Source organism: Hyla sarda, chromosome 7, assembly GCF_029499605.1.
Source record: "Hyla sarda isolate aHylSar1 chromosome 7, aHylSar1.hap1, whole genome shotgun sequence".
Classification (NCBI taxonomy): Eukaryota; Metazoa; Chordata; class Amphibia; order Anura; family Hylidae; genus Hyla; species Hyla sarda.
Genome location: NC_079195.1, coordinates 110,613,813 through 110,628,646, shown reverse-complemented (window position 1 = coordinate 110,628,646; position 14,834 = coordinate 110,613,813). Strand labels below are relative to the sequence as shown.

Genomic DNA, 14,834 nt, shown 5'->3' with positions numbered 1-14,834 from the left:
GGGGCTCTGCGCGCTGAGGACAAGCGGGGCTCTGCGCGCTGAGGACAAGCGGGGCTCTGCGCGCTGAGGACAAGCGGGGTTCTGCGCGCTGAGGACAAGCGGGGTTCTGCGCGCTGAGGACAAGCGGGGTTCTGCGCGCTGAGGACAAGCGGGGTTCTGCGCGCTGAGGACATGCGGGGCTCTGCGCGCTGAGGACAAGCGGGGCTCTGCGCGCTCTGGACAAGCGGGGCTCTGCGCGCTCTGGACAAGCGGGGCTCTGCGCGCTCTGGACAAGCGGGGCTCTGCGCCCTGAGGACAAGCGGGGCTCTGTACACTAAGGCTATGTGACATGCTCCTACCCACACTTTCTTCATTTTGTCTTTGCACAGAGACAAAATGGCAAAAGCTGCAGGGACAATACATGTTATTATCTACATTATATAAATGGCCTGACAGTCAGATATATTTTCAATTTTCATTTTGAATTTGTTATTAAGTATTTAGATTTAAAAGAAATAAGCCTTCTACCGGAAGGATACATAATTATTTGATACATGCACCCTAAAAGACATTTCTCAACTAGTTTTTATGGTTGTTAGCCAAAAAGCACTACAGCTTATTGATACTAAGTAAAATATTTAGTAATTTAACATTGGGCTTTATCTGATCTATGCTATGCATACAACAAACAATATAATAATAACCCAATAAAAGAAAACTTACCAAGGATTTTTTCCAAAGCACTTGTGAAAGAATCAACATCAAATGTGATTGGTGCTTCTGCAGGATTCCTGCATATGGTACAAAAGAAAAAGCATGCACCAATATTATTAAGAGTGGCTCAAACCTGTCCAGTAATATAGGTCTGTACATAGCACCAGCCTTAAAAAATAGGATTAAAAGATGCTCTGTAAAGCTGGGTTCACACTGCATTTATTAAGTCCATGTGTGATAGTATTCTGTCAAAAATGGATGCAAACGTATACTGAAGTGTACTTGCAGTTGACCCATTCAGTTTACTTATCTAAACATAGTCGAGCTGCGTGCTATTTTTGTGATTTTTCTCCATTATGCACCACACTCGTAGAATGGGCATGGTTTCAGGGAAAGATAGTGTGGTTCCAGCAGAAGGGGGCAGACCCAAGTTATTACGGTTTACACTTGCTAGTAAACAGTTGCAGTTGAAATCTCTACCTGCGGAGGTGTTTTGGTATGGGAGAGGAAGAGGAGTCTGGCTGCTGCATTTAGTATTAAAGAAGGGCAGACTGATTAGTAAAGAGTTACAGTAAACAAGAAAAGAATAAATCAGAGCTGTATTAACAGAATGAAAGGAGGAAGATTCTGGAGATGTTTTTGAAATACAGGTGACAAAAGCACGCAAATGACTGAATATAGGGTGTAAAAGAAAGGTCAGAGTCTAGGATGATCCAAAGACAGCAGGGGCTCTGCCCAGTAGTTATGTTACTTCAAACAATATAAAAACATATGCCACACACTGATATGCGGCCATTAAACTGGATGGGTCTGACAGGAGTATGCTTGAGTATACATCAACATACCTTTTTAACAAGATACTGATATATACAACCACAGCCACATCTTTAGTCCCAGTGTGACTTGTCTATGGTCCCTCTGAACTTGGATAACATTTATTTATTAGCGAATAGCTTTTACTTGTTATAGAATAATTCAGCTACACTATAAAAGTGCCATTCCATGTCTACTATCTTTCATGGGAGAATAACTTGTAAGGAATATTTAATAAATATACTAACCAAGGCATCTCTGCTCCTTCGTGTGAAGACACTTTTGCGATAAATGCCTTCATGCTGTCAGTCACTTCAGACAAGTTGTATTGCTCCTCATTCTCAGCACCAAGTTCCTTTGAACCAGCAGCATTCTGCAAGATCTGCTCCAACTTTTCTGGTGACAAGTCCAGCCAGCTGTCATCTTTAAACACACAAGTGTGTTACACTATAAGTCAGGTATTCTTCTTATAATCACTATATTTGTCATTCTTGTATGCTAATCATTATGAGGAAAGTTACCCAGTTAAAACCATCCCGTGTCCTATCCCAATAAAAAGGTCCCAAAAGATGAGCTGATCCATTAAGTAGTGTGAAGAAATGCATACGAGTAAGGAGCTATAGTGCAATAAAAAGCTTCCGATACTATTGGGAAGCCATCTTCAATAGGGATGTCCCGATACCATTTTTTAAGACCGAGTATGAGTACTGATACTTTAATTCTAGTACTCGCTGATATAAATTATGAGCACTTTTATTTTAAAGGGAATCTGACATCAGGGTGACCCGGTTTCTGGCGCTGCTTACCGTACCGATATTTGGGTTCCTTGTTGTGTGCAATGGAGGCGGCTGCTGTAGTATGAGCCAAGATTTCTCTCTTCTCCATTGGCCAGAATAAGGAGATTTTTTAACACTTACCGTAAAATCTCTTTCTCGAAGGATCCATTGGGGGACACAGACCGTGGGTGTATCTTGCTGTCTCTAGGAGGTGTGACACTATGGTAACAAAAAAAAGTCAGCTCCTCCCAGCAGGATATACCCGCCTTCAGGCTCTGAGCTATTCAGTTTAAGTTCCAGAGCAATAGGAGGAGACCAATAGGGCAAAGAAAAACCCCAAAACTGTCTGAGAACCAGAAGAAAAAACACAACAGAACACACCCTCGGACAGAGAACCAAAGGAAAAAAAACAAAAAGGGCAGGAGCTGTGTCCCCCAATGGATCCTTCGAGAAAGAGATTTCACGGTAAGTGTTAAAAAATCTCCTTTTCTCTATCGGCTTCATTGGGGGACACAGACCGTGGGACATATCAAAGCCGTCCCTTGGGTGGGCAGATAAATAGTCAGGCAGATGGCCGATCCACTGCCGCCTGCAACACTTTACTACCCAGACTAGCATCAGCTGATGCGAAAGTATGAACTCGGAAAAACCGAGAGAGAGAGTGTGCAAAGACGACCAGGTAGTCGCCCTGCAAATCCGCGAGGCCGAAGCTCTATTCTGGAGAGCCCAGGAAGCCCAACAAAACATGTGGAATGAGCCACAACCCTGAAAGGAGGAATCTTCCCCCTACAGCGATAGGCTTCCGCAATGGCGGACCGAATCCACCGAGAAATGGTGGCCTTTGAAGCAGGTTGTCCCTTGCGACGACCTTCTGTAAGGAAGACAAAAGGAATCACACTGACGAAACGAAGAAGTGATGGAGAGATAAAACCGAACAGCCCAAACTACATCCAGCTTGCGTAGTAAAGGCTCCTTAGGATGAGAAGGAGCTGGACAAAAGGACGGGAGGACAACGTCCTCATTGAGATGAAAGACCGAGACCACCTTACGCAAAAAGGAAGGAATTGGCCGGAAAACTACCTGTCCTGGTGGATCACCAGAAATGGAGAACAGCAGGAAAGAACTGCCAGTTCAGACACCCTCCAGATGGAGGTGATAGCAACAAGAAACGCCACTTTCCAAGAAAGGAGGCGGAGAGACACCTCTCTAAGGGGCTCAAAGGGTTCACCCTGGAGGGCACTCAGAACCAAGTTCAAGTCCCAAGGGGGAGAAGGTGACCGATAAGGAGGTGCAGCATGCGCCACTCCTTGCATGAAGGTCCGGACATGAGAATAGAAACCAGGGGCCGAAACCTGACCTTTAAGGGAACTGAGAGACAACCCCAGTTCAAACCCCGACTGCAAAAAAAGGAGAGAAGACGGGGAACCGAGAAGGTCACTGGGGAGAAGTCTTGAGCTTCACACCAACGAAAATAAAACCCGCCAAGTACGGTGGTAAATTCGTGCGGAGGAGGGCTTACGAACCTAGAGCATGGTGTGAATGACTTGGGAAGAGAACCCGCAGGCCCTCAAAACTGCGGTTTCAACCACCACGCCAACCAATGCAGTGACTGTAAATTGGGGTGGCAAGAGGACCCCGAGAGAGTAGGACCGGGCGGAGCGGAAGGCGCAGAGGAGCGCTCTCCTGACTACGTCGGCGTACCACGACCTTCGGGGCCAATCTGGAGCTACCAGAAAGGCGAGGACGTCCTCTGCCTTGAGCTTACTCAGCACCCTAGGAAGGAGCGGAAGAGGAGGGAACAGATAAGGTAGGGCGAACCCCACCCAAGGAATCACTAGGGCATCCACGTCCAGAGCCTGAGGGTCCCGGAACTTGGACACAAACGGAAGGATCTTCCGATTGTGCTGGAACGAAAAGAGGTCCACGTCCGGAAGGCCCCAGAGGTCGCAGAGCTGCGCGAAGACCTCTGGATGAAAAGACCACTTGCCGGGGTCGAGTGAGGACCAACTGAGGAAGTCCGCTTCCCAGTTGAACACTCCCGGAATGTGTGTCGATTATGTACGCCAAGGCCGTGGCGTTGTCTGACTGAATGCGGACAGGACGAGACTGAATACGGGACTCCCAATGAAGAAGACAAAGAAGAATCGCCCGTTATTCCAATATGTTTATCGGAAAAAGGGGGTCTCCAGGGGAGACCAGAGTCCCTGGACCGTTCAATCCCTGAACACGCCGCCCCAGCCCGACAGGCTGGCAACCGGTGTAACAACCTGCCAGAGAAGGGGAAGAAAGGACCGCCCTTGGAGAAGAAGGGGGGGAGCGGAGCCACCAGAGCAGAGACTGACTGACCCTGCGAGGGAGAACAATCTGACGATCGAGGGACAGAGGAGACCTATTCCATCGAGAGAGAATCGCCAGTTGAAGGGGGCGGTAATGAAACTGGGCAAAGGGTACGGCCTCCATAGTTGCCACCACCCGACCCAGGACGTCCATACTGTGCAGATGGAGACTGACAACTGGATCCGAAGGGAGCGGACCCCCGACCAGAGCGCCAGACGTTTGTCCGGCGGAAGACAAATGCGGGCAGAGGCCATCGAATCGAAGTCCCATGAAGGTTAGAGACTGGGTTGGACAGAAGACTGACTTGTCCCAGTTGACCATCCACCCGAAGCGAGTCAGAGAGTGGAGAGTGATGTCCAGATTCTCCAGAGTCTGGGCTCTGGTTGGAACCTTGATGAGAGGGTCGTCCAGATAGGATATTACCGATATTCCCCTCGACCAAACAGGCCCAACACTGGCGCAAGGATCTTCGTAAGGACCAGAGGAGCCGTGGCCAAACCAAAGGGGAGGGCCACGAATTGAAAGTGCCTCTCCGGAACCGCAAGCGGAGGTACCAATGATGGCCCGGAAATACTGGCACATGGAGGTAGGCATCCTTGATGTCCACCGATGAAGGTAACTCCCCTTGTTCCAGGGACACCACCCCCCGAACGGAGAGATTTCATTCTGAAGTGATGGATGAGAAGGTGACGGTTGGATTGGTCGTACAGAACCGTCCATCTTGGGGACCACAAAAAAATCTGAATAGAGCCCCGAAAAACGTTCCCCTGGAGGAATGGGGACGATAACCCCCTGGAGAAGCAGAGACTGGAGAGCCGTTCGAAATTGCTTCGCCAGAGGGGGAGACCGGGGGGCCCGGGATCGAAAAACGAGATTCCTCGTAAGGGAGGCAAATTCGATCCAGTAACCGTTGGACACCACATCCCTGACCCCAGAGTCCTGAATGTGTGAAGTCCAGATGTCTCGGAAAACAAGAGACGACCTCCCACCCGAAAGAAAACACGGGTGGGGTCCTCACTTCAGCAGAAGTGGGCTTGCGGTTGCCCGATTTGGGCACAAAACGGCCGGAGCGGTTGCAAGTCCGACTTGAGTCCGACTTGCAAGCCGGGCGTGCCCGACACGAGGGAGCCTTCTTGTCCCGCCAGGGTGCCTGCCCGGACCCTTAGCTGGAACCAGAGGTCCGAAATGACCGAAAGGAAAAAGGACTTCCATTGGAAAGAAGGGCGAGCCTTATTTTGAGGTAAGAAGGAACTCTTACCTCTAGTTGCCACGGAGATAATCTCTTAGAGGCGGTCGTCAAAAAGACTGCCACACGTAAAGGGAAGCTCAGAGAGAGACCTTTTGGAAGCGGCATCCGCATTCCAAGCTTTAAGCCACATAAAGCGGCGGAGAGCCGCTAGGTGACCCACAGCAAAGGCAGAACAACGGGCTGACTACGTGGAAGCTGCGCACAGAAAGTCCCCAGCTTTAGAGCATTGGAGAGCCAGAGCAGATAGATCCTCTGATGGGGGGATCCCGCTAAGATATCCTGATGGAGCTTTTGGCACCACTCCGACAGGGCCTTGTCAAGGCGAAGATGGGAAGAAGAGAAGAGCCAGCTGCCTCAGAAGCAAACCTCGCTAAGGATTCTACCTTCTTGTCTGTGGGATCCTTGAAGGCAGCGGTTAACTGCCAGAGGCAGTGTAGTCGCCCTAGAGATCCGGGAGATTGGTGGATCCGCTGAGGGAGGGGAAACCACCTTAGCGACAAGGTCCTTGACAAATGGATAACGTTCTTGGATTGTCTTGATTCCCAGGAACCTCTTGTCTGGATGTTTCCATGCAGATTCCAGAATGTAGTCAAAGTCAGCGTGAGAGCTGCACCATTGAGGTGCTGGCTTAGCACGATGAAAGGATACTTCTGGATAGACATTCGAAGATCCTGGGTCCTCTAGGTGAAGGGCTTATGGCTGTCACCAATTAATTCACCGTTGCAATTGAGTCCAAGCGGTCCTCTGAGCCAGATGCCGGCTCGGAAGCCTCGTCCACCAGTTCACCAGGGGAAGTGAATGAGTAGAGGCAGTCCTGGAGGGGAGTGACCCTGACCGGATACGCAGCTCTGGCGTGGCAGAGCGGCGAATCCGAGAACGTCCTCAGGAGGAGCAATGTTCGTGCCCAGATGACAGGGGGGCGGGACCCACGAGGGGAACGCCCACGTCTATCTGAAAACTCAATTGAAGAGTCAGACGAGGCACCCCTATTACGCTTGTAAGAGCGTGAAGCATGAACGAGGAGCGGGCCCTCTCAGAGGGCCCGCGCAGGGAAGACCCCTTCAGGGCGGACACCACTACCCAGGAGGCCTCAGCCACCGAACGGGAGACTTGGGTCAAGTCAGCCATATACTGGGTCAGGGAGAAACCCAGGGTGGTGAGCGGCTGAACCTACCGGGACCGAAAGGGCATCAGGGGGTCTGGGGGAGCAGTGGAGCAGGCAGGGCAAGGGGGCTCAGCAGAACCAGACATCTTGGTATTACAGTGCTTACAAAAATAATAAGTTACTGATGTTCCAGGTTTCTGACTAGAGGGAGGAACAGCTCTGGGAGCGGACATAATGGTGGAAAAAGAGATGGAGAGAGGTATTAGCCTTCTCACCCTGGTCTGTGTCCCCTGTCAGCTGCAGTGAGAACTCACTCCATGCAGCTAAGAAGACTAAAAAAGACCAGAAAATAGAAAGGGAGGGGCGTGCCTGAAGTAAGGCACCCCCCCAACATTGTGAAAATCGCGCCCACGGCGCTGATTGGGGGCTGCTTCGCGCCCCTGGAAGCTCCCAGCCCTGTGGGCGGAGCTAAGACCGGCCGAGAAGGACTGTAATGGCACCCGCTCCTTGTCCCGAGCGCCATGTCCAGTCCGCATAGTGATCGGGGGAACAGAGCGGGCGGCCTAAAGTGAAAGTAAAGTGAAAGTAAGCCGGCGCAGAAGTGCCTGGCTCGAATCGGCGCAGCGGCTGTAAGCCGCGGATAAGGCGCTGAGGGAAAACGAAAGTAAGGGTGGGTTCACACTACGTTTTCTCCCATACGGGAGCGCATACGGCAGGGGGGAGCTAAAACCTCGCGCTCCCGTATGCCTTCGTATGCGCTCCCGTATGTCATTCATTTCAATGAGCCGGCCGGAGTGAAACATTCGGTCCGGTCGGCTCATTTTTGCGCCGTATGCGCTTTCACGACCGGACCTCAAATCGTGGTTGACCACAGTTTTAGGTCCGGTTGTTAAAGCGCATACGGCGCAAAAATGAGCCTACCGGACCGAACGTTTCACTCTGGCCGGCTCATTGAAATGAATGACATACGGGAGCGCATACGAAGGCATACGGGAGCGCGAGGTTTTAGCTCCCCCCTGCCGTATGCGCTCCCGTATGGGAGAAAACGTAGTGTGAACCCAGCCTAAGCCGTTGCTGGAAGCGCCCGGCCCGAACAGCGCCACGGCAGACAGCCGCATATAAGGTGCTGAAGTAGTTGCACCAAGCACACACACACAGCCCTCACACACCCCCTTGGAGACAGCGTCCCCCCCCCTTGTAGACAGCAGGCTCCCCTTGTCCACAGCACCCCCCCCCCCTTGTCGACGGAAGGCCCCCAGTTGTACATAACACCCCCCCCCCCCTCTTGTACACAGCAAGCCACCACCCTCGGTAGTGCCACTGGTAGTTGCTCACCTGCGGCAGTCCCCTCTCGGGTGTTGCCGCTCTGCTTCCCTGTTCTCCCGTCCGCATCATGGCGCCCTATGGAGGAGCATGGGACATACATGTCACTCTGCTTCCTCCGTAGCGTTAGACTCTGCACAGTGGAGGAGGTGGAGTGACGTGTGTGCCACATGCTCCTCCATAGAACGCCATGATGCGGACGGGAGAACAGGGCAGAGGAGCGGGGCATTAAGGAGAGGATGGCCACACTGCAGCAGGGATTGGACATGGTATCGGGGACATTAAACAAGTCCCCGATACCATGCAAATGCTGGGTATCGGCCCTGATACTAGTATCAGTATTGGGACATCCCTAATCTTCAACCCAGTCTATGGAACCACATTAGCTAGATGGAGAGGGAAGTTGTAATATATATATATATATATATATATATATATATATATATATATATATATATATATAAAAAATCTGGAACATAGTTCCTTAATAAATAAATACAGGTTCCTTAAAGTTGAAACTACTTTAAACTGATCTGTCCGCTGAATACGCTAGAGTACAGCTACAGGTCTGTACTCCTAGTAGCAAAAACGACAGAATATTTTCTTTGTGGCAAACAGAAACAATAGACTGGACTAGTGATGCATATAGTTATTGATCATCAGAAGAGATAGGTGACACTTGCTTGATCTGCAGAAGTCTTATAGCTTTATTTAAAAGCATAAAACATAGAATTAGGGATATACTGATACTGGTATTGGGACCAATACTGGACATTTGCATGAGTACTTGTACTTGTGCAAATGTCCCCAATACCTTATCCGATACCTGTTGGCAGGACCCCCGCTGTCAGGTATCATGGAGGTGCCCTTTACACGCTACCAAACTATGCAGCGCACTCAGCAGCTGAGCGTGCGTCATAGCTAGGATCTGTGGCTAATGCCAAACATCACAGATCACGGCACCAGGTACATCACAATTGATCATCAGAAGAGATAGGCAGCACTTATCTACAGAGGTCTCATAGATTTCTTTAAAGCATAAAAACACAGAATAGGGGAGGATATCCAGATGCTAGGGGTGCTCTAAAACAAAGGTTGAGGGGGGGACAGGAGGGAGCACGGTTGCTGTGTGAAACTGATGTCCCCCCCACCTCCAGTGTGCCCTTGGCGTCAGGATATCTTCCTCTATTCTATGTAGGGATGTCCCGAGTACCAATACTTTTTTCTTTTAGGTACTCGCCGATACCAATTAGCGATACCTTTTTTCAATGTCACGCGACAGGGTTTTTTTAAGGTTATTTTTAAGCTCTTTCTTAAATAGGAAAAATGGGTGTGTCTTTAGTTTTTAGTAGAGGAAGGGCTATTTTATAAAAGAAAAAAAAAATGTATTTACATTTTTTGAAAAGGGGGTGATCCAAACTTTTATTAGGGATTAATTCACATTTATTATTATTTAATTATTTGTTTCTTTTTTCCCCCCACATTTTCCCCCACTATTTTTTAGTCCCCATAGGGGACTATTACATACAATCTCTAGATTGCATACACTGATCAATGCTATGCCATAGCATAGCATTGGTCAGTATTATCTGCACCCCTTCACTACTGCCTGCCATGGCTGGCTGCAGTATAGGAGCGACAGCACGGAGCACGGTAAGTGAACTCAGTGCAGTGTGTGACCACAGCACTAAGCTATGGCCGACATGCATCTCTATAAGAGAGCCGGAGAAACAACGTTAGGGATGAGATGCATGGAGGGGATGTCGGTCACTGCTTTTAACTGTGGTCACACACGGCAATTATGCAGAGAGCCGGGGCGCTGAGCAGGAGATCGCAGGGGGGTCCCAGCCGTCAGACCCCCCCCCCCGGAATCTGACACCTATCACTTATTCCTGCAGATAGGAGATACGTTTTTTGGTAATGTATAACTCCTTTAAGATTTACCTTCATCTGGAGAGAGATGATCTTCTTCTTTCTTCAGCTCATCCATTTTAACAGTCAGGGTGCTAAGTAACCTCAGGACTTCTTCACCAGGACTCAGGTTTGCTGAACTAGGTAAAGTCAAATAAATCTTGGGTGTAATCTCTATTATCTCATGTGTTCTTTAGCACTCTCACTTGCTGAATCCAAGTATAGACACTGGAAACCGGAGTGATAGGGATCCGGCACTTGCAGGACTAGGGCAGTATTTTGGAGCGGGGAATGCTGTAAGTGCAGACGAGGCAAAGTGTGGATGTTGGCGGTGCACCTCAGCGTGAGCAACAAAATAAAGCAAAATAGAATCCAAACGAGATTGCACTCACCATCCACAGACTTTATTCAACAGAGTGTAGGCATGTACAGGAGGAGGCAGGGATACACCGGTGTGCCCCTGCCTCCCATACATGCCTACACTCTGTTGAATAAAGTCCGTGGATGGTGAGTGCAATCTCGTTTGGATTCTATTTTGCAGTATAGACACTAGGGTGTAGTGGGAGGGAAGCAGGGAAGCTTTAGACAAACTATTAGCTAGACAGATGATAACGTGATGACAGGGGACACACAACAATCAGCTGTTATCTGTGCAGGTAGCAAGTGTTAGTGTTATCAGGGAAAATACCCCAAAGCACATCATAATACAACAGTCCATGTCCAGGGACTTCCCCATGATCTTCTGCTACCATAGACTTCCTGGGGGCAGAATAGTTGTATGCTGGATTCGTATCTGCCCTGTCACAGTTGATAATCTGGCCTCTGTCTAGTCCCAAAAGATTCCATATTATCAGATCATTTCTTTTCCATTTGTTTTTGTAAACCTCTTACCTCTCTGACTTGAATACTGACTGCTGGAAGTAAATCTCAGCTTTCTTCATAAGTTCACAATATTGTGCTGATCCCTCTAATTCACCCTAAAAGTAAAACAGAGTCATTGATAATGTATAAAGGAGGAACTATCATTTAAACAAACTTCTGATATGTCAGAAGTTTAGATTGGTGAGGGTCCAGGTGCTAAGATCCCTGCCGATCGGTAAAACTAGAAGACAGAAGAAGTTTGTTTCCATTCTCCTCATAAGGCAGAATGGGCCATGTACAGATTTCTAGAAAGTCTATTGAGAAACTGTGTCATGCAGTTTGAGTGTTTTTGAAAGTGTATAAGGTTTAGTTCACGGCTATGTTGTAGAGTACAAAGACTTTATCATGTTGTTTTTGTGAAATTTAAATGGGTAGTCCAGCATATAGGATAAGTGTATCTCTCCATGCATCTTTATGGGAGAGCCGGACATACATGAGTACAGCGCTTTGGATAGGGGTAGAAGTAAAATACTGGAAACCCCTTTAAGTGTAAAAATTCCAGGATTCACAATCATGGTGTATCATGATATGTGTACATATACACATTTTATCTGTGTACTGTTTGGTGCTAGATAGGCAAGTTCATATTTTTATTTAATTTGGTGTTTTTTTTTATTATTTGTGTGCTATATTTTATATACTTTAAAGTGAATGTCAGCTCATCTGCATGTTATAAGCTGCAGACATGGAATGAAAGATAATGATGCAAGAACACAAAAGTATATTTTGTATAGGGCTGATGGCTTTTGGAGAAGATAAAACCAATATCATACATTCTGCGCACTCCACAACACAGTAGTAAAATGACCCATGTACACTCTCAAAAACTACCAAACTGAAAGGGGTACTCCAGTGGAAAACTTTTTTTTTCTTTTACATCAACTGGTGCCAGAAAGTTAAACAGATTTGTAAATTACTTCTATTGAAAAATCTTAATCCTTCCAGTACTTATTAGCTGCTGAATACTACATTGGAAATTCTTTTCTTTTTGGAACACAGTGCTCTCTGCTGACATCATGACCACAGTGCTCTCTGCTGACACCTCTGTCCATTTTAGGAACTGCCCAGAGCAGCATATGTTTGCTATGGGGATTTTCTCCTACTCTGGACAGTTCTTAAAATGGACAGAGATGTCAGCAGAGAGCACTGTGGTCATGATGTCAGCAGAGAGCTCTGTGTTCCAAAAAGAAAAGAATTCCTCTGTAGTATTCAGCAGCTAAAAGTACTGGAAGGATTAAGATTTTTTTTTTTTAGTAATTTACAAATCTGTTTAACTTTCTGGCACCAGTTGATAAAAAATAAAAATAAAAAGTTTCCAACGGAGTACCCCTTTAATGATAAATTCCCCCTATAAGTTTACTAATTATTGGGGGTCTCAGTAACCACAAAAAAAAAAAAAAAAAAGTAGATACAAACGCGAAACATCACAGAATAACAAGGTATTTCTTAAACTTAAAAGATCGTTACATTTAGATATGTATGACCATTTTTAAGAAACCATTTTTATTTATAAACATTTTTTATTTTCATAAATATTATATGGTCCATCAGGCAATGCATATACCCACTGTTATGCCAAGTGCAGATTTGAAGGGGGCATAAAAAAAAAAAGGAATCACTGTGTCATGCACAACCAACTCAGACCCTGCACTCGGTGTAACACTGTACCAGTTCTGCACAAGTTTGATTTGTGAATGCTCCAGCAGATACAGTTGTTTATTATTCTGCACCTTTCTCTATTATAAGGGTGCGTTCACACTACGGAATTCCCACGGAATTCCGGGGTGTGAACTTAACATTAGTGTGAATGGGTCTCCACGAGACCCATTCACACTGCGGAATTTCCGCGGCGGACAATTCCGCTACTGAAATTGTTCCGCGCAAAGAAAGAACATGTTCATTCTTTGCGCGGAAGTCCGCGAGCACTGCATAGCCGTCAATGATGACGGCTCAGTGCCCTGTGGCCCTAGCGCCGTAGTATTTTCGGCGGCGGCCGAAAGGCGGAATCTCCGCTCGCGGAACTGTTAGAATGATGGGTTATATTTAAGAACCCTATAAAGCAACGGGTTTACCTCCATACAAGTACAAATGCTTTTTCTGCAACCCTTTATCTGATATATATATATATATATATATATATATATATATAAATGTAATCTGTTTTCTTCACCCAGCATCATGTGGACGGCTAAGTGAATGTGTTGCTTACCTGGGGCACTTTAATAGTCTAGGCCAGGGGTCTTAAAACTATGGTCCACGGGCCACTTCCGGTCACCCGCCAGAAGCTTTTTCCTAGCCTGCAGATCTTACGTCAGGAGAGGAGCGGGAGGTCTGCTGCGGGTGCCACTAACCTGGGGAATGCCAAGACCCCATATCACCAACGTCACCCAACAATATGTCACTTCCCCGCTGTATGTTGCCCGTCCATTGCATGGAGTCTTATGAAGGAGCCATGTGAACAATACATATCTCTCTGCCCCCTGCATTGTAGAGACAGAGTGGCGTGTATCGGTCACATGCTCTACCATGGGACTCCATGTCATGGTGGTGAGTGCACGGCGCAACGGGAGACATGGTGTGGGAGAACAAGAGAGTGGAGCAGAGCTACAATTGGGGCTGGAAAAAAAAGTGTTAGAAGATAATATGAATTTGCAGGAGGCAAATAGACGATGGTGGGAGTATATGTATTCTTACTTTGGCCCTCAAACATGTGTGAAAAATATACTATGTGGTCCTTATACTGAAAAGTTTGGAGACCCCTGGTCTAGGCATGCAATGTTCTGCTGGCATTCTAGCATTCACTTGGATGTTACTTTGACACTTACCACCTCCCTTAACAGACCAAGCACACCAGTATACCAGGCAATGGCCGCTTTCTGTCATAGTTACAAGAAAGCTATGAGCGCCTGGATATCATGAACACCAGTCATCAAAACAAAGACTCATAGTACAGAGAAAAGGCATATTGGCTTATCTTTTATATTGTTTTGTATTGGATGAAGATGATGCTTACCAGACACATGTAGTAAATGCACTGTAGTGATTTAATATGGATACATAATTTAACTTGTCTTACCTTAAAGAAATCATTCTTTTTCAAGTTGCTTAAAAATCCAGTCCAGAGCGGGCTCTGTGAAGGATGCCTTGTAGCCAATGCGTCAGACCCAGTACACTTGCTGCACAAGATCTCAAAACCATGTGCCTGATGGAAAAACAGATCAATGAGGAAAGTCAAAAAACAATAAAACAACAGAAAATTTATAAAGAGACATTTCCAAAACCTCTTGTGGAGATATCAAAACCCATGCAGAGGAAAAGTGGAGCAGTTGCCAATAGCAATCAATCAGAATTCTTCTTTCCTTTTTAAAAAGAACTCTGAAAAATGAAAAAAGCGATCTGATTGGTTGCTCTTAGAAACTGGTTAACCTTTCCTACAAATTTTAATCTGAGAAGCAAGAAAGGGGAGAAGGCGCTCTCATGTGCAGGACTCCAAGTAATCCCAAGGGGGGGGGGGGAGAGGAGGAAGACAGCTGCTTACCAAAGTTGGTTGTGTAACATACACAACAATGGGAAGAGCACGTAGATAAGTTCCATCTGCAGCCGTCCTATCAAGATGTAGATACAAAAGAAAGGACTTCAGAGACAGACAGGATCACCCGGCGCTGATCGGAACAAGAAAAGCAGAGCCATGGAACTTTCAGGTCAG

The 14,834-nt window shown here is 47.1% G+C and overlaps 1 protein-coding gene across 2 annotated transcripts in view; it reads right to left on the bottom strand.

Annotated features, from left to right (window-relative positions):
• ECD (ecdysoneless cell cycle regulator) overlaps window positions 1-14,834 on the bottom strand; it is a 44,492-nt gene that overhangs the window by 2,394 nt on the left and 27,264 nt on the right. For both annotated transcript variants that reach the window (XM_056530429.1, XM_056530430.1), the window contains exons 8-12: window positions 14,205-14,330; window positions 11,099-11,184; window positions 10,241-10,347; window positions 1,755-1,929; window positions 703-770 (exon numbers count right to left, since the gene is read on the bottom strand). In XM_056530429.1, coding sequence (XP_056386404.1) covers window positions 703-770; window positions 1,755-1,929; window positions 10,241-10,347; window positions 11,099-11,184; window positions 14,205-14,330 — 562 coding nt within the window. The remainder of the gene's footprint in view (window positions 1-702; window positions 771-1,754; window positions 1,930-10,240; window positions 10,348-11,098; window positions 11,185-14,204; window positions 14,331-14,834) is intronic.